A 24210-nucleotide genomic window follows, 5' to 3' on the forward strand; every position below is an offset into this window, starting at 1 on the left:
AATAAATCAGGAGGACAGACTTAGAGCTTTATTGTTTAAGTCTATCTAGGTATTAGACAGGATTTGTTTTGTATTGGGGTGTTTACTATTGAGTTCTATTAAACGCAGTATATTCTTGAACTCAGTGACAGTCCGCTATAAAAGCTTTTTAATCACACTTGGATTTGTTTTTGCTGCTACTGCATTTAACAAAGAACTAAATTTAAATAGCAAGATGAATTCCAACATTTAAATATTTGCTTTGTGTTGAATTTCGTAAATTGTGCATAGGACTACTCAAATGCCCCATTCAGAATAGTTGTGAATACATAACTAAGCCATCCGCAAAAGGATTGCATTGGTATTTGGTGTGCCTCTAGATTGGCGCTTTTTAAAACTTTTTTTCCCAGAATGCCTTTTTTCCCCCAAAATTTGTTTTCATTCTATAGTTTCAGCAGAATTTTAGCTTAATAGACTGGCAAGGAACATTTCGTGTGTGTGCGGCTGAAGGCTTAATCATGAATTGTCAGTTGTCAGTTTTTTTTCCCCTGCTAATTCTTGGGTTATTACAAAAACTCAGTGATTTCATAAAACTTACAGATTTTAGCTAATGTGGTTTGTTACTGTGACTTTAGTTTTGCCTCAGGTTGTTGTCATTGCTTTCAGTATGTACTTCTAAAGTCTGTTTCTGTAAGATTGTAAGTGGATGTTGAAGGGAAACATACCAGAAGTTTTAACATGCATTGAAACTCCTACAAAAGTGAATTAATTTTATACTCTTGAGCAGTTCCATGTAATACTTTATGAAGTTCAAAAACCATCAAATATCTTCTAGTATGTTTTACAAATCTTATTTAACCTGTTTTAGGATCCCACTTTACGAAATAAGCAACCTATTCCAGCTGCCTACAACAGATACGATCAGGAAAGATTCAAAGGCAAAGAGGGTAAGTTGATTGTAATGCTTCTTTTAAAAGAAAAAGAAAAGTAAAATTGGGAAATGAAACTGATGAGTTATAAAGTTCGGATTAGGGGATTTTCTGTGCCATTACTTTTCAAACCTAAGAGAAAAACCAAAGAAAAACTGTAACTATACTTAAAGATAGCTTTTCCAAGTAATAAAATCTAAAAATATTATTTGTTAGAAATTATTTCTGCCTCTTAGGAGGCAAACTGAAAGCTTAAAACCAGAACTTTTTTGGGGAAAAAAACTGATTATTTGTTTGGGGAACGTCATATGCAGTAATAAAAAAGCAGAACTGCAAATATGACTGTCAGGTGCATAAAATGAAATAGATCACCTGTCCTCAAACAATCACAATTACTTTTCAAGTTGCTTTCAGTAATTACAAGTAAATACTATTAGCTTGTTATGTCTCTTTAAATTACAAACCAAACTGGTAACAGCAGTGCAAAATATTAGGTCCCTTCTGGAGAGAAGATGGGAATAACCTACAATATTTAAGCATTCTTACTTATTTTAAAACAGGGTGGAAGGTTGAACTTGAGTGATGATTTGTCTGACTAAAAATTTTTCTTCTGTCTCCCTTGCTTTTTTTAATCTTCTGTTTTAGTACCAGTTCTAGTTATTTCATGTTTGTGTCTTGCTATGTTTTTATTTTGCGAATTTTGTGTTTGTTGTGGTTGGATGTTTGTGTTTCTTGCAGAGGGCAAGACAAATTTTGTTATACTTCTGAGTTACCTCTTCCTGCTAGTTCTCAAACAAAATAATTCTTTAATGAAACTTCCTATGTGTGCTTCTAAGGGCTTTTTTTTTCTGGTTGCAAGAACTTACTTGCTGGTAAATGTCATTTTAAACTGTAGATGAGCAATTCAGCTTGCATCTTTTGGAGTATTTGGCTTTGTCCAAGCTAGTAAGGTTTTTTGTTCAGGGAAACTGAATAACATTCATATGCTGTGTATGTGAACTCTCAGATTTTGTGGAAGTGCTGTACTGTAGCTAATTGTGTTCAATTTTATATTGAAATGACATGATTGTTTTTGCTATATAAATAAATAAAAAGGAAGAGTATATTACAGTACTATTTGGATATTCAGTTTTGATTGTAACTGGAGAAAGAAAAGCATAAAATGTAACACCAAGGAGAATTTCATGCTGTAAGAAATTTGTGAAGGTTATGTTTTCCATGCACCTCATACTGGATAATGTACAAGTATTTCAGAATCTGACTGTACCCACCTCTGAAGTTATTTAAAAAAAAAAAAACAAACAAAAAGTTCTGTAAATATGCACCTACATGTGTATACATCCTTTAGGTTTATGGTTTTATTTGTGTGTGTGAAACTTACCATAGGAAATTTGATCAGATATTCTATTCTATCCTCTTGAAGTCTATTCCCTGTTGGCCTCAATATACTTTTATTTTAGTGCAGTGGTTTTTATTTACTACTACTCATTGACAACTGCATGGAGGAGTAGGAGAAAAAAGCTGAAGCAGGACATTTGCTAGCTTTTTCAGCATTGAAAAATAATCTACAAGTAGCATCCATGAAGAATTCATTGTTATAATAAGAGCCAAGGGAATCTGGGAAAGAAAGGAAGGGGAGAAAAAAAAACAACAAACCACCCCTTCCATTAATATTTTTACTAGTGCTTTTTCAGTTTGCTTCTGATAATATTTTAAATCTTCAAGACTCGGGTATTTGCCAAGTAGTTTTCCTTTTATTACCATTTCCTATTAAGAGTTAATATTAGTGAATATTTATACTGGACAGTATGAAATAAAAGGTGGAGAAAGAAATTAATGAACAAGTGTAATAGTTCAAATGTACCAATGCATATCATTCATTGTGGACTCTTTTACAACAAGAAACTTAGGTAAAGGAATGGTCTGTGTCCTTCTAGATGACAAATTATATAGCTCTAGTAAAGCAACCCATGTAGACAACATCTGCACTAAACAGGTGAATGTATTTTATGCTTTTACTGCATGTGTGCAATTCAAGAGGGAACAGAAAATAACAGGTTTTGCATGGCAGGAAAAAAGAACCTAGAAGAATTTGTTGAGCCAGCTCACCAGTGTGGGTTTGATGTAGAAATTTCTGAGCAGAAACCAAAGAAGAGATTAAATGATTGCCAGGGAAAAAAAATGTTTCTGCCTGTAATTAGTAACAGTGAAAAAATCCATTTGCATGTTATGTGATTCTGAGATGTGGTCTTGGGGTTTCTGTCAGTGCTGAAATGGACTGGACTGAACTGGAGCTCTTGTTCAAATTGAAAGGTTCTTTTGTGTTGTGGTGTTTATGAAATGCCTGAAATGGTTGTGACTACCTGGGTAGTTACATTATCACTCTCCTTCTTTCTAGGACATGTTTATGTGCCTTAACTTTCTAGTTTCTTATATTTGGTTTAGTCACATACGGAGTTAATTTTGTATTTCAGTTTTCTCGTGTATTTAAAGAAATACATAGTTTAAGAATAGCACTAGTGTAATACCAAGTTAGATAAGTGTAGGTTAGCATTGGAAATACAAATTAGGTATTCAAAAGAATGAATTTCAAATACCAGATTGACTTATGAAAGGTACTGATACAGCATTTATGGAAGTTACGTAGAGTTAGTAATTAACATCTGGGTTTCTTAGGAGAGGACCTGGAGATATTAGAAGTACCTTCCTCGGCTACAAATTAACTTTAGAAAATAGCAGATGATCTTATTTACTTCTGGGGTATTCTATTATAAAACTATAACTTTAAAATTTTAGTCTTAACTGAAACTCAGAGTGCATGTAGTTTTCAAAAGCCATAATTAGTCATTAATGTTTTTCTATGCCATTCAGCACTGGTAATGTGATTTGCTTAAAACTGAACTACACACATCACTTGCAACCCTATCACAAGTGAACTCATTCCTTAAAGGATTTTTAATTTAATTGCCCTCAAAATTAGGTTGTGTCCCCAAATATTCAGTGCAGAAGTGAGATTGCAAGCAGAAATAATCATCAATAAAAGTAAAATAAGGCATTTTTCTTCCTTAAAGACCATTTTTTTCCAGTTAATGTAGTAAGAACTGGGAATTACATGTGTTTTTGGAAAGCTCGCAGTACTGGGGATTTTGGGAAAGAAGTCTGAAGGAAAAGAAGGATGATTATTTAAATTCTAGATATAATAACTTGCAGTCTTTATACAATTGTATCCACGTTTATTAGTAATGGTGGATAACACCTGAGATAAAGTTGAACCCTATAGATTTGAGTCACTCTGAAGGGTTTCCACATCTTACCCTCTGTGACTCTGCGTGTGGTTGGCTGAAGATTGTGGGAGGATTGTATGATGCTTGTAACAATATGTGTAGTAGTGATTTTGGCTAAACGCTGAAACAAAGCCAAGAGAGGCAATGTCTGCAGGCTTTTGTCTTCGTGCCTCACCTGCTTGTTCTTCCCTCAGAGGTATTGAAACTGTAGGAAGGATTCACAGTAATCCTCTCCGAGTTGCATAATGATTGCAGCTTATTGTCTATCTGCAGTTTTATATACTACAGTATTCGTGAAGATTTAAAGTTTAGGCAGCAAAGAGGTGAACTGTTTTTTCTTTGAATATTTGGTTTAATACAGAATTTTTCCATTAACAGTTTTGTTCTTAGCGTAAACAATTCAAAGCTTGTAGAGCTAAGAGAGTAAATTTATGAATTTTAACACGAGATGCATTAAGTAAACTGCTGAGTTGCAGCCAAATTTCTCTGCTTCTTGGGATGGATCATTATTTCTGATGCTGTGTGTCAGGATGCCTCTCTGGCTGGCTTACTTAAAATCTTCATGCCAGATGGGACAGCCTTTGCTGCTAGAATGGCTTAGATTGCTTTAATAGTAAATGTGTGTTGGGGGGTGGTAATTGGAAGGTACTATTCTTGAAGAGCAAATAATCAGTTACACCTGCAGTCAAGGGAACTGCATATGCAGCCCTGAGTCAGTAGTTGGTAGCTTTTTCTCAAATGTGTGTCTTGTTACTGCAGCTTTGGTTAGGAAGGAGACAGAAATCTTTGACATTCTTAAAGTTCTGTGATATATGCCACAGGAAATGTCTTAAGATGTCTCCTGCAGTAGGACTCATACATCCTAGATACTTCCACAGTGGAAGAACATGTTACTTGGCAGTGTACCCATCAAGCTGAACTGTTCAAATAGTTTTGAGGTGGTTTTTAGGTGAGAAGGAGAACACCCTGCAATTACTTTTCATGGCTGCTGTTTCATTCCTATTGGTTTTGTTTCTTTCATGCTGGCAGTCAGTAATGGTATACTCTCTTCAACAGCACAGAGCTTCATTCTGTGCTAAGCCTTTGCTACTTTTCCCTTTGTAGTTTTATTCCTTTCCTTCATATTGCTCACTTTAGCTTATTTTTACACTTTATTAATGACATTTATTAATGTGCATCTTTACTAGTGGTACTTTATTCTTGCCACAGACCATCTTGTTCAAATGACAGTCTGTCATATCTTGAGCAACATAATTTTTAAATCCTGAAAAGGATTTTAAAATCTTGTGCCTAAATGTCATTTGATGCTTAAGAAGGTATCTTGTGTCCTCTCGTGTGTGCCCCAATGTTTGATATTTAAATACATATTTATTGATGTGTATAGTTTGCAGGTCAGCCAGTGGTATACTGCAACTTTGAGCTGATGTGATTGTTCTATGGCACATTCTAGGTACTAAACTCTTTTGGACGCTATACCTTGTTTTTTCTCTGGTTTTTTGGGTGGCTTTACCTGAGATCCTTTTTCACATGCTTGTTTCTTCAGTAATTCCGGAGTGTGAGATAGAGCTGGAATGATAATCTTGAAGTTTTAACATTTTCTTGACCCATTGAGTGCATCTCTCAGAACAGATGGCAAAGTTAAGTTCCTCTGTGCTGCTCCAGGTGTTAGGTCTTTAAGGTGTGTTCCAGGAGTGTTGTTCTTGTTTGCGTGCTATTGTTGTTGTCAAGGTTTCAACATAGCAGAAGCCAGCTGTTATTAAAAAAAACCCAACCAACCAACCAAAAAAAACAACAACAAACTTTTAGTCCTATTTAGTGTAAACTGGAGAGGGTCTTGCTGTGCAGCCATGTGACTTCAGTCTGTAATGGTGAAAATGTTGTTTACCACATCCAAGTGTTTCCCACAGAAAAGCTTGCTGTTGACTTCCTGCTATTGTCACTTTATGTTTGAATTATTCTTGCAATTGTGTTGGATTTTCAAACATAGCTGTGTTTTTTCAGAAGTATGCCTGCCTTTCAATTAGTTGTATTAAGCCTAGTCAACAGAGGCCTATGAAGTTTTTAAACTTGATGTGACTCTGGACCATAAGTGGTTTTTTTTGTCTCTCCTATGCATTCTTAAGAAAGTTTCTTTATAAAGTATTTCTCATAAGTATTTTCTTGTAAATTGTGTGATTTCTGTTTACACAAGGAGACTAGAACTGGTAGCAGGATGTCGAGTTCTGAAACTTGACTGCCTTGTTAGACATTCATTGTTAAGGTTATAGGATTCTGCTTTTTTTTTCCTAGCAGAGAGTATGTGCAAGAGATTCACAGTTGAAAAACATTGCGGTCTGTCTCTGTGTTCTGGCTTGGTGTGACCAAGTAGTTTGATAACTTTCAGTACTGTACATTCACTTCGAGGCTGGAAAACATCCACAGATTCATACATAATTTTTTTTATTAGTACTGTGAGAAACTTTTAAGAACTTGGTGTTAATTACTGGTAAGATTATTACTGAACTGATATATGAACTGTGCAGAGAATTTTGTAAACTAATTAGTGTAGCTTGGAAATTCAGGTGTGAAACTTCTAATTTTTATTTGTTAGTGTACAGTACTGAAAAGGAATGCTCGGTAAACTCTTCTGTAGAATGAAATTTGATGTGAGTGATTTAATTACCATGGGTGTGAAGTGGGGTAGTGAATCATTTCCAGGCAGTCTGCAGAGCTGTTGCTATCTGGGATTTGAAGAGTATACAGCTGAAAAAACAAGTGGTTACTTGATCTTACTCATCCACAATTCAAGCAAAGTTTTTAACTCGAGTTCTTCAGTGTTTCAGAGACATGCTCCTTTGTTCTGTTTGTGTTTGCCTCGACTTCCTTCCAGAAAGTCAGGTTAATTTGAGTCTATTATTCTTTTGGTAGTGTATCAGCGCTCAAGTTTGCACCCGGATTGGATGGCTAGAGCTGTAGCAGGTGCAGAATCAAAATGCAGGGTGACCTAGATTGATGTAGAGCAGCGGGCTTTAAGCAAATGGAAGGCACTTTGAGCGTTAATCCTCATATGCAAGGAAATGGAACATATGCCCAAATGGTGATGAAGAATATAATCAGTCCGATAAGCTAATGCATTAGGGTGCATATTTTCATTTCCAGGTCTAATTCTTTTAAATGGGAGAAAGCACTCAGACTGATACATGGTGATGCTGGAAAGGTAACGAGTGATGAACCACACTGGAAAAGTGTATGATCCTTTTGACAGTCTTTGGGTCATTGGACTGTGAAATTGTGATCATAATACATGCAAGACTGGAGAAGAAAAGATAGTCTTAATGTTCACTGATGAAGGTTTATGTTTTTGAAGCATTAGAATTGTTATTCAGTACTAGTTATTGTTTAGTCTCTCAAGATGTAATCTTAAGGCATTTGTTGATGTCAGTGTTTTTAACAATGCTTTATGTTTATAAAACTGGTTATATTTGGCAAATAGAAAAAGTTGTAATACAGTTTGTCACAATACATGAGTTTGAACTATTTAATATGATGGACTGCTTTTTGCTTAAAGGAAATGTGTATGATAACTTTGTAATTTTATTGAAAAATCCAAATGTATTGAAGACTCGAGGAAGTTTTTTAACAGTTGTTCTGCATCTAATTCCAAGTTTGAAAATAAGGGTCCAAAGTCTTGCCATCAGGATACTTTTATTTAAAAAGCTCTTTTCTTTTTAAATACCCTTTTCTTAGTAGATGGCTTATGCTTTTAACTGCTTCCTATTACCATCAGTGAAGCTGTGATTTTGAAATGGGAGTTGCAAGCTAATTCTTGGCCAGGCATTAATATTTCATCTCTGTGCTGGTGCATGACTCAGCAGCACAGGTTCAAGCTGGTTTGGGAGGGAGGGGAGAAACATACTGCTTTTGTGTTCTTAATCAGAGGGTATGGTACAGCATTTATGCTGATGTGCGCTGGGGGCACGTCCCCTGGTGCTCCAGGATGCTTTGTGTTCTGGTCCTCTTCACTGTGGCCTGTGTTTCCTCTTGTATCCCAGGTCTGCTTTTGAGCAGCTGCACCAGGGTCAGCCACTGCCCTTGGAGAATGCTCTGGCAGAAGTGCCTCTCTGCTTTCTAGCCTTGATCCTTGAATGTCTCATACAACCAGCTGCATTAACCTGGCTGACACCCTCAGCAGTTTTTGAAGTGGGAATGCAGCTGTCACTGTCGTGTCCCTGGCTTGGAAGCATTTGTTTTCTGCTTTGCCCAGGCTGTATACAGTGAGTGGAGCTGAAGGTACTACTGTGCGTGGCCAAGTGTACAAACTGTTGAGATATTATAAAAAGGCACAAATGTGCAAGTGGCAGGGCTCTCACTTGTAGCAGTGTTTATTTCTGTAAGAAAAGTGAGTGGCTGACAGGTAGAATATCACATGGTAAATGTGAGAGGGTCAGGTCAAAAAAGCCATATTCTGAGAAAAGAGTGTCCATGCTGTTACCAGCTAAAGGAGGATTGCTGTGGTTATCTGGAATGCTTAACTCTCGTTCATCAGTTGCTTGAGAGTTTGAAGCAGGAAATTTGAGAGCTGGTGGGAAGTCTGGGAGGTGGTTTCTACTACTCATCCCACCCTACCTGCACGTAGCAGACCCTGGGGTCCGCAGTAGACCTCATAGTGGCTGCAGCAACTGTTTGCAGGAATGTAAGTAGTATCTACGTTCTACTTTGACCATTGTGCATCACTTGGATCTACATCAATAAGGAAAAGTACTATGTCATTATTTACAGATTATCAGACCTGTTTTATTTACTACCTGAGTAGCTGTTAAATAGCATTGGAAGGCCTGTGTACCTGCTGGAAATGTTCAACGGGCAAGAGTATGGGCTCTAGTGCTTGAGGGAACAGGTGGCTCTTCAGGATCCTAGTTGTTTGCTCCTCCTGCTAGGGCGAAGGGTCAGCAAAAGGCTGGGAGCAGGGAGCTGGTGAGAGCCAGAGCTCTAGTTAGTGGCTTGTGTGGCTCGTTAAATGAACCAGGACATATTTCATGAGAGACCTGGGGAGATTCTTGCAAAAGATGAAGCTGTTGGTGGTTGACCAGAGGCTTGTTCCCTGACAGGTGCCTCTCTCCTCTTTGATTTGCTTTCTCACTGTGCTGTTGGCTCTGTGGGCCTTTATTCCCTTTGCAATGCTGATGGAGACTTGGGTTGACTTTTTTTTAATTAATTGAGAAGGAATGCAAAGCTTTATTAGGGAAAACGTAGAGAAAGAGTCCAGTGGAAAGAAATAACTGAAACAGAGATCAAACATGTAGAACTAATTGTAGAACCAGGATTTGTGCTGAGAGGAAAGAAACGGTGGCAGGGCAGGCACAATGGGGGATGCTGCTTTGCTGTTCTTGTGAAGTGGTGTCTGTATTCTTTGGAGTTTGGGAAGAACATCTAGTTGAAATAGTTGGAAATTCTCCATGTGACAGGCAAGAGGAACCCTTAATAGGTCAGTCTGAAAAGCAGAAAGGTTCCTCTGTTGGTGACCTGAAATCCACAAACAACTGTCAGCCTAGATTATACACCTCTGGTTTGTGTCACTCCACGTCAGCAAAAGCATCTCTTCAACTTAGGGGAACTCTATCAAATATTCTGCAAGGCTCCAGGCACCACCTGAAATATTAATATGCTCCTTGCCCAGAAACAGTGACCTATATAGTCACAGAGAAAACTGTTATCCATGGAAGTGTTGGTCAGATGCGACTTCACTATCTTTAGCTCAAGTTCAGCTGTATGAGCACTGAACTAAGACTTTCTGCATAACTACATCTTGGGGTTGGGGGGAAAGGCAGTAAGGCAATATCAATTTATAAAGGGAAGCTAGGCTTCTTTTTCTTTTCTTTAGCAGAGAAGGCTGCATTCATGTCTGTCTGTGCCTGCATTTTGCTTACTGAGAATCACTCTGTGTAGTTCAGAAACGTTAAATCAGCAGAAGGGGAGGGGTGGCCTTGGGAAGCCAAGATGAAGAAGGGCAGGAGCTGAGGTGACTTTGCGTGAAACAATACGTGGTCAGTAACAGTAGGGCTATCCACTTGGTAGTTGGTGGTAGGTCTGGTAGCATAATTGAGGTGGAGAAAGTAAAACCAAAAACAGTGTTCAGAAAGTAGATACCTGTTTCCATGGTGAGAGGAGTATGATCGATTTTCAGCACTTGGGTGTCTTTTTCTAGGCACTGGAGAGTTATTAAATCTGGGAAACTTTTCTGCCTCATTTCCTACAAGTGTCTGATAATCTTCCTCATCTAAGGAAGAAAGGATGAGCAACCATAGATGTTTCCCAGAGCATCTGCATTGTTTTCAAGGTTGTCTGAGTTTCAATTTAAGCTAATTTACTCATGATAAGAGCAAGAAGCTCTAACAGTCTTGAAAATCTAGTATTTTTCTTGGACTTTTTGTAGGTTCAGGTTTCAGCTTTTCTTTGATTCTGCATTATTTTTGGTCTATTATGTTTTTGTGCTGATGCATTGTATGAATGTGGTGTAATAAATGGCAAAAATCTTCCAATTCCCAATAGCTATTTCTGCATGGTATCAGTTACCTTTACCCAAGTCTGGCTGAAATAGCCCCGAAGTTGCTTAGGTATAGACAAATGCTTGCTTATCATGGTTTGGTGATTGTCATGCCATTTTAAGTATTAATTAATTGGGTGGTTGGTTGATGGGGTCAGTTGACAGTAGATGCATGAGGCTAGGGAATTTACAAAATGACAAAGTGTTTCTTGCAAGTCCTGGTGGCAGTATTCAGGAGCTGACTTTGATCTTAGAGTGCTGAGAATAGGACAGAGAAGGAGCCTTCCAGTACCTGAAGGGGCCTACAGGATAGCGGAAGCAGGACTTTTTACAAGGGCGTGGAGTGATAGGACGAGGAGTAACGGTTTTAAACTGAAAGAGGGGAGATTTAGATTAGATATTAGGAAGAAATTCTTTACTGTGAGGGCGGTGAGACACTGGAACAGGTTGCCCAGAGAAGCTGTGGCTGCCCCCTCCCTGGCAGTGTTCAAGGCCAGGCTGGATGGGGCTGCGAGCAACCTGGTCTAGAGGAAAGGTGTCCCTGCCTGCGGCAGGGGGGTTGGAACTAGATGATCTTTAAGGTCCCTTCCAACCCAAACCATTCTATGATACGATTCTATATGATATTCAAAAGCAAACAGGCTAGCAGCAGCAGGTTTAGTCACTGAGCACTTGCAGGTGTCTGGCACTTAACATAAATTCAGTCTGATTAAAAATACTAAAAAAAAACCAAACCAACCCAAAACAACCCTTTTCATCACCTTTAGTCTGGTAGCGTGATTTTATGCAGATTCTGTTCTCTGTATCATACGACAATGACATTGTTGCTCTTCTGCACTCCAGAAGTGAATTTATCATGTTAAGTGGCCACAGTTTTGTAGTCAGTGTGTAAACCGCTTTCTTATTAAGTATATTTTTCCATTAATACAACTACAAGTTGAATATGTTGCATTATAATGCATTCTGGGAGTATGAGGTACTTCTCCATTTTGTGGTGAAGAGAATTTCGGAGACTGCGTGCATATTGTAACGTATTTTCACAAAGAATTAGATTTATATCTGTTCTCTGGAGTGGTTTGAATGATTCTGTGCAGCAGGAAAAGCTTACTCTGGTTACAGAAAGCAGAAATACCAAGTGGACCTTTGTCTGAAGAAAACACATGTTGCCTGAATAATAACCAGGTTTTATGTTGTGAACAGAACCTAAACCACTACCCATAGCAACATGTGCTCTTTGCAAAAATGATTTCAAAGATATTTCCAGTGTTGTCCATTTAGACATGACATTCCTATGTTCATAATGATGAGACTTTTTTTCCTTTGCAGAAACGGAAGGCTTCAAAATTGATACCATGGGCACCTATCACGGCATGACTCTGAAGTCTGTAACAGTAAGCCAAAAGTTTTTTTTAAATACATTTTAGAGGAATGATAGTGTACCTGTATATATCTTGTCAGCCTGGCGTAGGCTTTGGAAGGTGACTTTGTCCGACTAACAGAATTAATGAAAGTTCTTCTCTGTGAAAAGATAAAACATGTTTTGATTTGGTCTGCACATTTTAGAGATCTTTGCTCAAGGGATTTGTCTGCAGTAAAAAGGTGTGCTGGGAAGACTTTGCTGGCAGGTTCTTGTTGTGGAGGTGCAGCCTTTTTGTGCTCGACTATACTAATATATTCAGAGTTTTGCTAGCCCTATGTATGTCTGTGAAGGACATCTTTCATGTTGATAAATGATAAAACTATACTCACAAAACTGAAGCAATAAAACTAGGTTTTGCAGTATTGCTCTGTGTTTAATAACAATAAGCTTGTTTAGTGGTGGAAGAATTTGACCTCTGTGTTACTGTTGAAGCTTTCTAGCCTAGTGAGATGGACTTCTTTTGTATGACTTTACAATGCTGTCAGCGAGAATTGCTACATATATAGATGGGAAAGAGACACCCTCAAACAGATTTCCTTCTTTTTTTTTTTTTTTTTTTTGCCAATATTGTCTGCTTTTGTGGAAGTGAGTTGAATGCTCTCAAACAAATGCTGTTTTGATCTGCTGGTAAGCAGGACAGATGCTACAAAGCTAATGTAGAGCCCTCATTAAGGTTTTTGCCATCTGCATACCTATATAAATCTGATGAATAGACAGCACTAAACACTCTCCTAAATCCATGCGCTACTTCTAGTTTGCACTCCTAATTTGAACATAAAATAGTATCTTGAATGTAAATTTGTTAAAAACTTTTAGAGCCTTTTCTTGTTTGATAAAAGTTCTTGCCCAAGTCTTTTGTTCCCAACCTCCTCTGAACTTAAAATATTTTTAAAGAATTGGAAGGAAATATTTTAAGGAAGGAATCTACTTAGTTCTAAACAGTATTGTTTCTAGATCAATTCAGAAATTGATTGGGAGAAGGAAGAAAATAACCCAATTTCTTCTTGAATCTTGCATGAATTTAGGGCTGGTTTATGAGGGATCAAGCAGTGTTGTTAGACCAAACCCAGGTTTCCGTGGTATAATGTATCTGTTTCCAGTGGTAGTGACTTGAAATGACCTAGTAAATAGGTTCTGTTTAAAATGCCCTGTGGGGAGGAAAAAGAAAAGGGGGGGGAAAAAAAAGGCAAGATTATAGGAAAGTTGAAATGTTGAAGTGTTTTAAGTTGGTATAAAAACTGTAAAAGCAAAGGGATGCACAGTAACTCTAAAAATTATATTTTTAAAAGTTAGTTAAAAAATAATTAAGGTTTTTTATTCTAGGAATCCTAGCTCACATATTCAGCATGCTACCTAGAGTTTTGAAGTAGTTATTAAACTGTCCTTGCTGGTTTCTTCCATTAAGAAAGAAAATATAACTGATATCAAATTACTATGAAATCTTATTGCAAAAAATTCTAGTTTATGTTGCAAAAACTATTTAAGAGGTATTGTATGGCTGCACATAAAGCATCATCTGGTGTCATGAGAAATATTAAAACTCCATCTGTCATTTAGTGTTTTTCTAAGAAAGAACTTGTAAGGGATTTTTGGAGCCTTATTTTCCAGACTATTAAAAAGGTGCCCTAAATGTTTAGCTCATTCATAAATTACGGTGACATACTGACTTTGTATTTCAGATGGGGGAGAAATAAATCTGTCAGTTATGTGGCACAGAAATGTTTCTCTGTTTTTGTCTGAACTTTGTCACAGTGATAGGCCACCTAGTTCTAACCCATAATCTTCAGATCATTGTTTTGTGTAGAACGCTTTATCTGCTCCTAGTTAACAAATTTCACATTATGCTTTTACTCAGGTTTTTTTTGTGGTTTCTTCCTATTTTTTATGCTAGACAAAACTAGGGAGGAAATGAGAAAGTCATTCTTTCCCCTAGAGGTTTAATGGAAAAGTACACTACACTCATTGGCTAAATCATAGAATATGGAGGATGGCATTGGAATTGCATTCTACCTACACAATGTCATCTGCTATCCTCAGAGTACTGACATAATCCCTCTTGTGAACTCATCAAACATTTCAAAGGAATTGAAGTGTTAGGTAGCTCTTTGTTAGAGGCTGTCTTCAAACTTCAGACCTCCGTTTTCCAGATGAATGGTGAAATTTGAAAGGTTTATTTTTACGGCATTTTTCTCCTTGACTTAGGTAGCTCCTCTGTTTCTTCTATGGTGTTTGTTTCCATTAATGTATTTATAGAAAGCAGTCATATTCTCTTAAAACTTCTTGTTTTGCTTGGCTAAACAAGTAGTCTTGTGAAATAGGCTTTCAATTCACATGTGAGTTTGCTTTCTCTAGCTGTTCCAGTTAGAATTAATCTTTTTTTTGAGCACAGAGAAATAAAATTTCATGTAGCCTTCTGATTGAGATCTCACCAATGGTTTGTAGAAAGGCATTAAGAATTTCTTACTGCTTCGGAAATTATAAATATTGCCTTGAGGCGGATGAATTATGTATTTTGCGTTATCTTCATTCTTTATCACTTTTTTGGTATCTTATTTTTGCTCTAGCTTCCACTTTGGTTATGAGTTGCACATTGGAAGAGATTGTTTATCATAGTGTGGTGGTTCATTTGAGTGTTTAACATTATTGGTAATACCATCTAGCCAGACTCTTGTTCTCTCTGTGTTACATTGATTCCTGTGGCTTCCTTGTCACACATTGTCCTTTATTTTCTTTGTCTGAATTAAATAGTTTGTTCTCATGGTTACTCTTCTCTTTAAAAGGTTGATGGAGCCATTAGCTTCTAAAAGTTTTGATCTTGTTAGCAATTGGAAAAAACTTTGTAGCCATGTGCTTATTACCTGGAGTGTAAACTGTGACCCCACTGTCTGGAGTTGCCCATCTGCTTCTCATGTAAGATTTATAAGAAGGTTTTATTTGTTCCCTGTTATATTCCCTACGTGTATCCCACTTGCACTCTGCCTTATTGTAATTCTCTGTAATGATTTTTATGAAATGTGCAGAACTTTTGGTTTGTGTTTGTTCTTGCTGAAATGTGAGTTGTCCTAGATGCTTGTTCTTTTTAACAGCAAAACAAAAACTTCTGCATCTTGACTGTTTTCTTTTCATCAGTGGTGTTGGAAACTTTCTTAGCATTCAAAATTTGTGCCAGAACAGATGGTGAATGGTGGGCTTTTTCTGAAGTAATGTCAGCTAAAATAACTTGTGCTGCTGGCAGTTCTTCCCTGTAACAGGGTTTTTGCTTAATTGGCACACTTACTTTCTCTTAGGAAGAACTGACTTATTTAATGAATTTTTATTGTGAAGGCGTGATTTCATTATTCTGGACCTGGAATTATTTATAACAAGACATCTTCCTCAGAAAGCCTTTTTAATACCTGTGGCACCTTCTGTTTGCCTGGATTGATGATGTTTTGGAAACAAGTAAGCTAGAGGTGGTAGCTCTTGCCATCTAGTTACCCAGCAGTTCATATTGCAGATTGTGCAGCATGACTTTCAGAAACCTCTGGGGCTACCTGCAGGCTTCACTTCAAAGCATAATCCTCTGTATAGCAGGGCAACTTTTATTTTTTAAGTAGGAAAGTTTACTGTTTGAAATGGACCAAATAAGAGCTATGGAAGATAAGTATGTTAGTATTTTTGTACCATGCAGGTTGTCGGGGAATGCTGAGAGAGAATTTTAAGCTGATATTCTCAACCTGTTCTTTCTTCCTTGTGTAGATTTGAAATGTTCAGGGCATTAGCCTTCTGTTTTTCTAAAGAGAAATGTTAACTTGGGAGACTAAGCCAGTGTCATCTAGTAGAAGCCTAGAAGGCGGGTCTGACCTTTTGTTTATATATAAATGAAACTGAATTTTGAACTAATGGTTTCTGTAACTAAATGTGTGAATTATTTAACTGTTACTATAGCATGAGATGTCAAGATAGGAACAAACTGGCTATCTGCACTTACATCAGGATACAGGAGAAGTTGCTTGTTCCAAGCGTGTATGATAAATCTGGCTTTTATAGGTTGGTACTAAAGCGTATCCTTTTCCAAGCTGAGGGCATGCTTTGCATTGGCTGTGTGCACATGCAAATAACATGACAATAATAGACATGATGATGCTGGTTTTGCTCATCTTTGTGGGTTTTTTTTCTCTCTTAAGTTTTCGTGACTTTAATAAGAACGAAAGGAATAGACTGATAGTCTGTGAAGTTCGGAGAGTCCTCACTAGTCATGAGCTGTGATTCAGTGTGGTTATAAACTTGGGTGCAAGCAAGTAAATCTGTGTAGTAGTAGGCCCTTGTAGAAATTACTTTGTTGCCTCTCCTAATTGCTAGAAAGCTCTCCTGTTTTTAACTTCTGGTTTCTTTTAGAGTTCATAGCTGCTGAAGCTCAGAAGCTTCCTTTGTCTTTTGTTTTTGCTGCTAGTAATGGAATCTGTCATTGATCATCTGCACTCATAAGCAGCCAGAACTACTGTTGGCATTTCTTTCTCTTACTGTTCAGTGAACGGGTGGATACAACAGCTTTTTTGGATATTGAGATGATTTACTTGTCGGATAGTTTGGGGCTACACTTGGAGACTCAGTGTGTAGTTAGTGAGGGTTTCAGTAGAGGCTCTTTGCTTGTAGCAAACTCCTCTGCAAATATCTGCAGTGTATTCAAACATGTAAGTTTTATCTCTAGTAAGAAATTCTATGTAAGTTTTCAGTGCTTTTGAGTTCAATGATAATGTTTTTTGTACAAATTAACAAAAGTAACATCCATCTCTCTGGTGTAAACTACCAGGCTTTCCAACAATTTCTCAGTTGTAAAATTACTGAGTAAACACACGAGACTATTGGTAATTAAAGAAAATACATTACATAGTAATGTACAGTCGAAACAAATACATTACATAGTCCTGACAGAAAACAAGTAATAAAAAAGAGGGTCCCTGTGTAAGCCAGGCTTAATTTCAGAAGAACTGGAAGGATGGTTCAGCACCTCCAAGGTCAGCAGCATTTTTCATCAGTTTGTGGTCGGCCGCAGATTTTGAACATTAACTAGTCAAAGGATGTTGCTGTTATTGCCACCAAAATCATTTGCGTATGGTATACTCAGTGATTTTATTATTTTAACTGAGGTTGTTTAACCTCTGGTATATTTTTCAAAGGATTAGCATGTTGCAGGATGAAGGGAAATGCTAACTTTCTGTCATGTTAAAGACCAGGCCATCGGAGAGGAAGCGTGTTGGAGCAGAAGCACTCAACATGGTGTACGCACATATTTTATATAAAAAGACTTCAGATAATTGATATGCTTCTTTGTAAGTAGGTAAATCCACGAGATCTTTTTTTAATTTATTGTGAGGAATTAAGCTTGCGATTCAGTGCCAAAACTTGAAATGACTTTTCAGAAGCATATGGTGGAATTGGACGTTGCCTCTCAATATACAGATAAATAGCACTTACCTTTAAAAAAATAAATAAAAATTTAATACATCTTAAATATTAGACAGGAGAGATGTAATTACTTATCCGCATGGCACCAGTTTTCTGTGTCATGTCCTAATCTCATTAAAATATTTGAGAGCTGTGGTATTGAGGAAGGAGTCAACAAAACAACAGACTCTTTGAAAGTGTTTGAAATGGGCTCTGAAGCGGAGCATAATTTTCATGCAGTCTGTGCATAAGCTGGTCATTATTCTCAACGCGAGTGTAACACCAGCCGGCCCGAGCCCCCGCTCCCCTCCGCAGGCTGAGCAGTGTTCTGTGAACTCTTTGTGTGTGTACTGTGCAGCTTTTAACCATCAAGAGGATGTTTGTAATAATTGCCTATTAGAAAAGTGTTCCATAGATGATGCTGGAGGTAGAGACTTTGGTTTTCATTGGATTAGTAAATTTTTTTCATGTCATATTTATCTGTAGATTTATCTGTAACTGTGATTCAGACATAACCATGAAGTTCTTGGTCCATGAGAGTTAAGGGCTGGAACATCACCACTAACTCAAAAAATCCCTGAGCGGAAGAACCGGATGTTTCCCCAGAACAGTCTGCCAGCAACCTTATACTGCTCTGGGGTAACAGACTAGAAGACCTTGTGTGTCTGTATTACTCTAATGAAAGTGGATGAAATGCAACCAAGTTTCCTAAGAACTATACTGTATTTTATATTTAAGGTCCACACAACAATTTCAGTGGTTGGCATTTCGTTGCCTCAGTCGTGTTTCAAACATTAAATAAATTACTCTCCCTTAAAAGAGCTTTAGAGTAAATAGTCAAGCTGATAGAGATGAAAGAAAATCACATACAAATGCCGCTTTCAAGAAAATGTGTTAGGTTGAACAATGCTGCACTCGTTTTCTCAGCGGTTGTAAATCATGTACATCTGAGCCAAGATATCTTGCTGTTGTACTGCATTATACAATAGAACTGCCTGTTTTGTTCCTCATAATAGGTTTTATTTTATTTTGGGACTAAGAACCGCAAATTCAAGAAAAGAAGTGGATGTTGTATTACCAGTCGCATATCTGGAAGTTAGGTATTGCTGTGTTGCCCAGTATGCTAGTGAACAAAAGAGGGAGCAAGACCTGGAGCCATCTAGCTTTGTTACTGAATGAACGTGTCTAAAGTCACTGTTCTGCGTAAAACCTGCTTGTGTCAGCGTGCTAAGTGTGCTTGTGGCATGCCTGTCAGGTCCTCGAGTGGTTTAAATGGAGGAGTGCCAAGTATGAGAATCCAAAGTATTTGAGTATACATTGAAGTGGAACTTTAGACATCCAGGGAGCTTTACTTACAAAAGCTTGAGAGCCTTAAAAAATCTTGGTATGAATTTTAAGATGACTTGCTAGGACCTGTCTTGACCTAAAGCTGAATGGTATGAGTTTATTTGCTAGTCCTATGAGTGTTCCTTGAGAAACTCATTTGCCATGTGCACTGTGCGCTAGGATTCAGATCCTTTACGAATGTTTCAGGAGTCACTCTCATTTGGAAACTATCATGACCCCAAATAAAAACATGTAGGAAACTTCATTTGTGTTCTTTGAAGTGGATGTCAACTTTCTGCTTGAATGCTATATAAATGCTTAGATTCATTTGTGTTTCTCAAATCTTTATGTGTAATGTCTATTAATGAAAGTTTTATAGGGCATTGCTCAATGATACCAGCTGAACTTGAGCTACAGATTTTTATACTTTGTCCTAATTGTTCTGAACAATCAAACATCATGCACTTCACACAACTTATGTGTTAAACAATGTTGTCAACGTATTTCCCTCTACAAATTATCTCCAAACATAATATGTAATAGCTGCATCTTCAACTGACAGTTCATCAAATCTCTTCTAATGAGGAAAGAACAACTTAGCTATTATGTAGTGTCATAATTTATTCACAACTATTGAAGGCAGTATAAAGGTCTTATGGACCCAGTAGAAATGGGCATGTGACAGATGGAGGACCAGAAGGTAGTTCACTTCAACATCCCTTCTTCTCCCTGCAAGTTTATCCACATTTGCCAAAATAATCACATGAGTAGCCATCCCATTGTCTTTGAATAAGAGTTTTAACAGTTTTGAAGGTTTTGATCACACTTTGCAATTCATGGTACAGTAACTAAGTCAAAGTACAATTCAAGTATTTTATGATCAGCTGAGTCATTTATATAACTAATTTGAGATGACTGAGTCAAGATCTCCTTCTCTGTTCAGTTGTTGAGATTATACCATTGTCATTAGGCCATGTGACACTTTACTACTTGGTTATTTGCTCTTAATGGAGTAAGATATAATTCATTATTTGTGGAAACAAGTTTTCTGCTTGGAGTACTTGCTTATATGTAACTTAGCATCATAGTCATACCTTTTCCTGTGCTTGGAAAGTAGGATAGCTTGATTGTTACCCTAGCAACATCCATAGGAACATGCCTCGAAGCCCAGTCTCACGTACATCTCACTCATGCTATTTGCTACTACTTAGTGAAGCCAGAGCAAATTATCCTTTATGAGGTTGTTTTTTTTTTTTTTATAAGTTCTGTGCTTTGTCCTTATTGTGAAGTCCTCTTTGAACGTTCTTAAGGACTGTCGTTTCAATTTGTGGACTTGGTTCTGGAATTGCTATTTTAAAGGTCCACTTCCTTTCCTTCTTGCACTTGTGGGTTTGTTTTGGTTTTGGTTTTGTTTTTTTTTAACCTTATAGTGAACTCTCAGTATGTGGCTGTTAGTGTTTGAATCCAACCAGAGAGTATCTTAGTGTGGCAGACTTTCTTCACAAGTGTACAATTATTACAAGAGTGTGTTATAGGCAGGTGTTCTTTAGTTCTTGCATCAGAAAATATAAGGCAAAGATAGTATTTTCTAAGCACATCAAATCTGCAGAGCTCAGAATTGAGACAGATCTTTGGAGGCAAACGTTAATGAAATGCTAAGGTAAGAACCCTGGTTCTCAGTCTTTTGGGGAATGGATTATAAGTGATGTCATTCAGCTCTATTTCAATGTAGTGCAACAGCACTAATGAGAAGGTCCAGTTAGAACAGCAAAATATGTGAAATTTTTAAGCCTTTAAGGCAATTCCTTCTTGCACCATTTAAGAAGGTAATTGATTAAGGCTGACTATATTTGGTCTCTAACTTTATGTGATTTTATCGTTCCATCTAAATCCAGGTGTTAATCTGCCCGTGTCTTTTATGGAGCCACATGCTGTTGCTGTTGAATTAGCATCCTCACTTTCAGGATGTTTAAATGTGCTTTATTTCTTTGCTAGGACAATCTATAGGCAAAGTCGTGGTTTACTCCACTTTGCTACCGATGGTCTTGGATACAGTCTGTTTCAGTGTAGGCTTTCTTGTTAGGTAAATGACTGTAAAGACTATATAATGAACTCTGCATTAGTTATGGCTCACTCAGCTAGCATTTAGGCCATACTGATCGTACCTTCCGGAATATACCTGTGATTGCGATCTGCTGAGCTGCCATCTGGAACTATATTTGTGTTTTCGCTGAACAATATGCTATTGCAGAAACTACTTGCATCACTGCTGCTGGAAGGGTGGTTTCCTGGTCTTCATTCATCTAAAAGTCTCTCAAGGATGCTGCTCAGCTAAGTGAGTTAAGGGGAGACCTGTGTGTGTATGAAAGTGCATGTAGGTAGGCGTTGAAGGATGTATGGTCTGTTTTAATTTTCATTCACCACTTTCTATTGTGCCCCTCTTTATTCCCAAAAGGATTGTGGGATTTTCTGGAGGTTTTTGCTTTGGGGGTTTTCTAAGTCACAGGAACCTCATATATATATATAGGACTAGAGACTTAATGATAAAGATACTGTTCGAGTAAAAAAACCCATCTGGTTTCTAATCTTTGTGTCGATAAATGCATAGTGTGAATGTGAATTTCTTTGGATAAAACATTCTGATTTTCTTTTAAAGTGTAAAAGCGATTCTCAGATTTTTGTTTGCTACTATATGAACATGTGACTCTTCAGTACTTACTATTTCAAATACTGAAGGTTTATCTAATGGACTTAAAATGTCAAATTTATCTAAAGGAGTTGGTAAATTGAAAGAAGTTGATAAATAACTTTGAGAACAACTGATTTTTTTACAAATACATATTTTGATTACCTAGAGTATAAACCTTTTGGTTAGACTTCATAAAACATGAATATTAACAAAGCATCTTTTTATTTCACCTTATATTACCATTGCATTTGGCAGACTATGTTTTAGGAAGTTGAACTATTCTGTTGGTTTGCTGCTTTTGGAGACTTGGTATATATGTATTACTGGAATTAAAATATCTTGCTTTTTTGGCTCTTTGAGGGTAAAAGCAGGTGACCCTTTCCCTCCATAAAGGTGCATGAGTGGGTTTTGTGCATAAGCAACAGATATGCTTTTAAAACTCAGTTAAAGTGTGAAGCAAAATTTTGTGTGACTAAGCAAAGTGGTGTAGTGATGTGATAAGATTGCTTGTAGTTAACTGTCAGTCTAGTTGCTAGTTGCTGTAAATTTCTAGTGCTTTTAATTTAGATTTTTTTTTAAAATTCTAGGTTTCTTCATAGGGAATAAAAGTAACATATTTTATTTCTCTGCAATCACCTAAGTCTCTCTTCCGCCTAAGTGGAGTGGGTGTCTCCTCATACCCTCCCTTGACCTGGAAGGAAGTGCAGTTGATGAGTTAGAGACGTTTGCTGTTGGGTGGCTTGACGCTGACGTTTTGAAGAGATGGAGAAAAAACGCTGCCTGCCTTTCCCTCCTTGGGAGCAGGAATTGGAGGGTTTCATTTCCCTGCCCAGCAATTGTCATAAAAATTGACAAAGGCAATAACTTTTCTACAGATTTTATTGAAATTGCAAAGTAGGTTCAAAACATACTGTGGAAGAAGGGAGGGAATGTTACTAAAGTAGGCTGCTAACAGATCTGTTCCTGAGGGGGGGGGGAAACCTCTCCTTTTACTTTGGAATAAGGAGACTTGAGGGTGCGTCACGCAGCAGTATTCATCAGTCCTACTTACTGGTTATCTTTGGAGCAGTTGATGTAAGTCAGGCAGACAGATTGCAATATTACTGAAATGAAAATGGAATCCAGTTGTCATTAAAAAAGATAACCTGCCTGATTAATTGTGTTTTATTGTGGTTACTAAGTAAAACAAAAGACTTCTGAATGGAGAGGGCTTTATAAGGCCTTAAGCCAAACATTTTGTAGTTAATAATATGTACAATATATTATAATGTACAAATACATACAGCTACCTCGTATTAGTCTATAAAATCCATTCTGTTTTAGGGTGACATCGTATGCTGTAACAAACCACCGATTTTATAGTAGGTTTCACATGTATATTTAGGTGTGGAAAATAATGTCATGAAGAAGTTTCCAAAAATATCTGGACATGAACAGCAGGTGAAATGGAGACTAAAGCAGTAAAATACATATTAGAATACTAAATGGATCACAATGCTATCTTGGAAATTAAAATCTAAAGAGACTCTGGACTGCCTGGTATAATGTTGCATCTGGTTTTAAAGGGTAGTTTTACAGTTGGCTGACATTTCATATGTGAAATTTGAACATGTAAATCAACTCCCTTGTTCATACCTGAAATCTTTTGAAAATTGTATTTGCTTGTTTGTTACAGTTGCCATTCAGACTAATGAAAGAATAGCCTAATCAGGCAGTTTGCTCACCTTTATTTGGGTGTACTAAATATTTAATAAGGATAACTTTCATATGCATGTTATTGTTCTGTACTACAAACCCACATATTCAATATGTTTCTTATATTCCTTACCCTGGCAGTTCTCAGCAAGGCTCTTAATGTCCTTTTATTTTCTTCTCTGGAAAGCTGCCTGTAGTTGGCTTGTATTATTAAACAGTGTGAATTGTAATTCTTTCAAATATGAATGTAGGTATTAGAGCCTTTTAAGCAACGAGTACCCTAACCGTAATCCATATGCAGGGAATGTTTTATAGATGGAATTTACAATACACAGAAAATATTTTCAAGTATTTTATCTCTCCTTTATATGGAGCTGAGAGGAAAAGAATATAAAAGCTCATAAGTGCTCAACATCCTCCAGGTTAAGATCAAGAATGTATTAAATTTAAACAATAGTTACTAGTATACTAATATTTATGAAAGTTCTCAGTTATGAATAAGAATCATACCTTTAAGGAAATAATGTAACTTTTTCTGATGCCTCTCGTAAGTGGAACGAAAATGATTGATAAACCTGACATTTAATATTTGGCAAACTTCAAGGAGTTTCTGCCTTATGTTCAGTAAAATAATGTTTCTTTAGTGAAGCCATACTTAAACTATATTAAAATGCAGAGAGATGTATTGATACTTCATAAATGTGGCATAACTAAAGAATGTTCACAGCTTTGAGAAATAAGATTTTTTTTTTTTTTTTTTGCCCCTCCATGTGTGGGTGGTTTTTTTTGTGGTTTTTTTTTTTGTTTTTTTTTTTTTTTTTTAAACAGAAGACTCACTTTGGCTCAAGCAGGCTTGGCCAGTTTCCTCCCCTGCCACATTCCCCAGAAAGAAGCTAAATTAATTCTGTCTGTAAGAAGATTAAAAGCTGATGGGGTGG

At 37.0% G+C, this 24210-nt stretch overlaps 1 protein-coding gene across 1 annotated transcript in view; it reads left to right on the plus strand.

Moving 5' to 3' along the window:
* Positions 1 to 24210, plus strand: part of CDC73 (cell division cycle 73) — a 111757-nt gene that overhangs the window by 26010 nt on the left and 61537 nt on the right. Inside the window, exons 9-10 of the mRNA XM_068416960.1 lie at positions 848 to 926; positions 12042 to 12106. Coding sequence (XP_068273061.1) covers positions 848 to 926; positions 12042 to 12106 — 144 coding nt within the window. The remainder of the gene's footprint in view (positions 1 to 847; positions 927 to 12041; positions 12107 to 24210) is intronic.

The sequence above is a fragment of the Nyctibius grandis genome, chromosome 21, assembly GCF_013368605.1.
Source record: "Nyctibius grandis isolate bNycGra1 chromosome 21, bNycGra1.pri, whole genome shotgun sequence".
NCBI classification, from domain to species: Eukaryota; Metazoa; Chordata; class Aves; order Nyctibiiformes; family Nyctibiidae; genus Nyctibius; species Nyctibius grandis.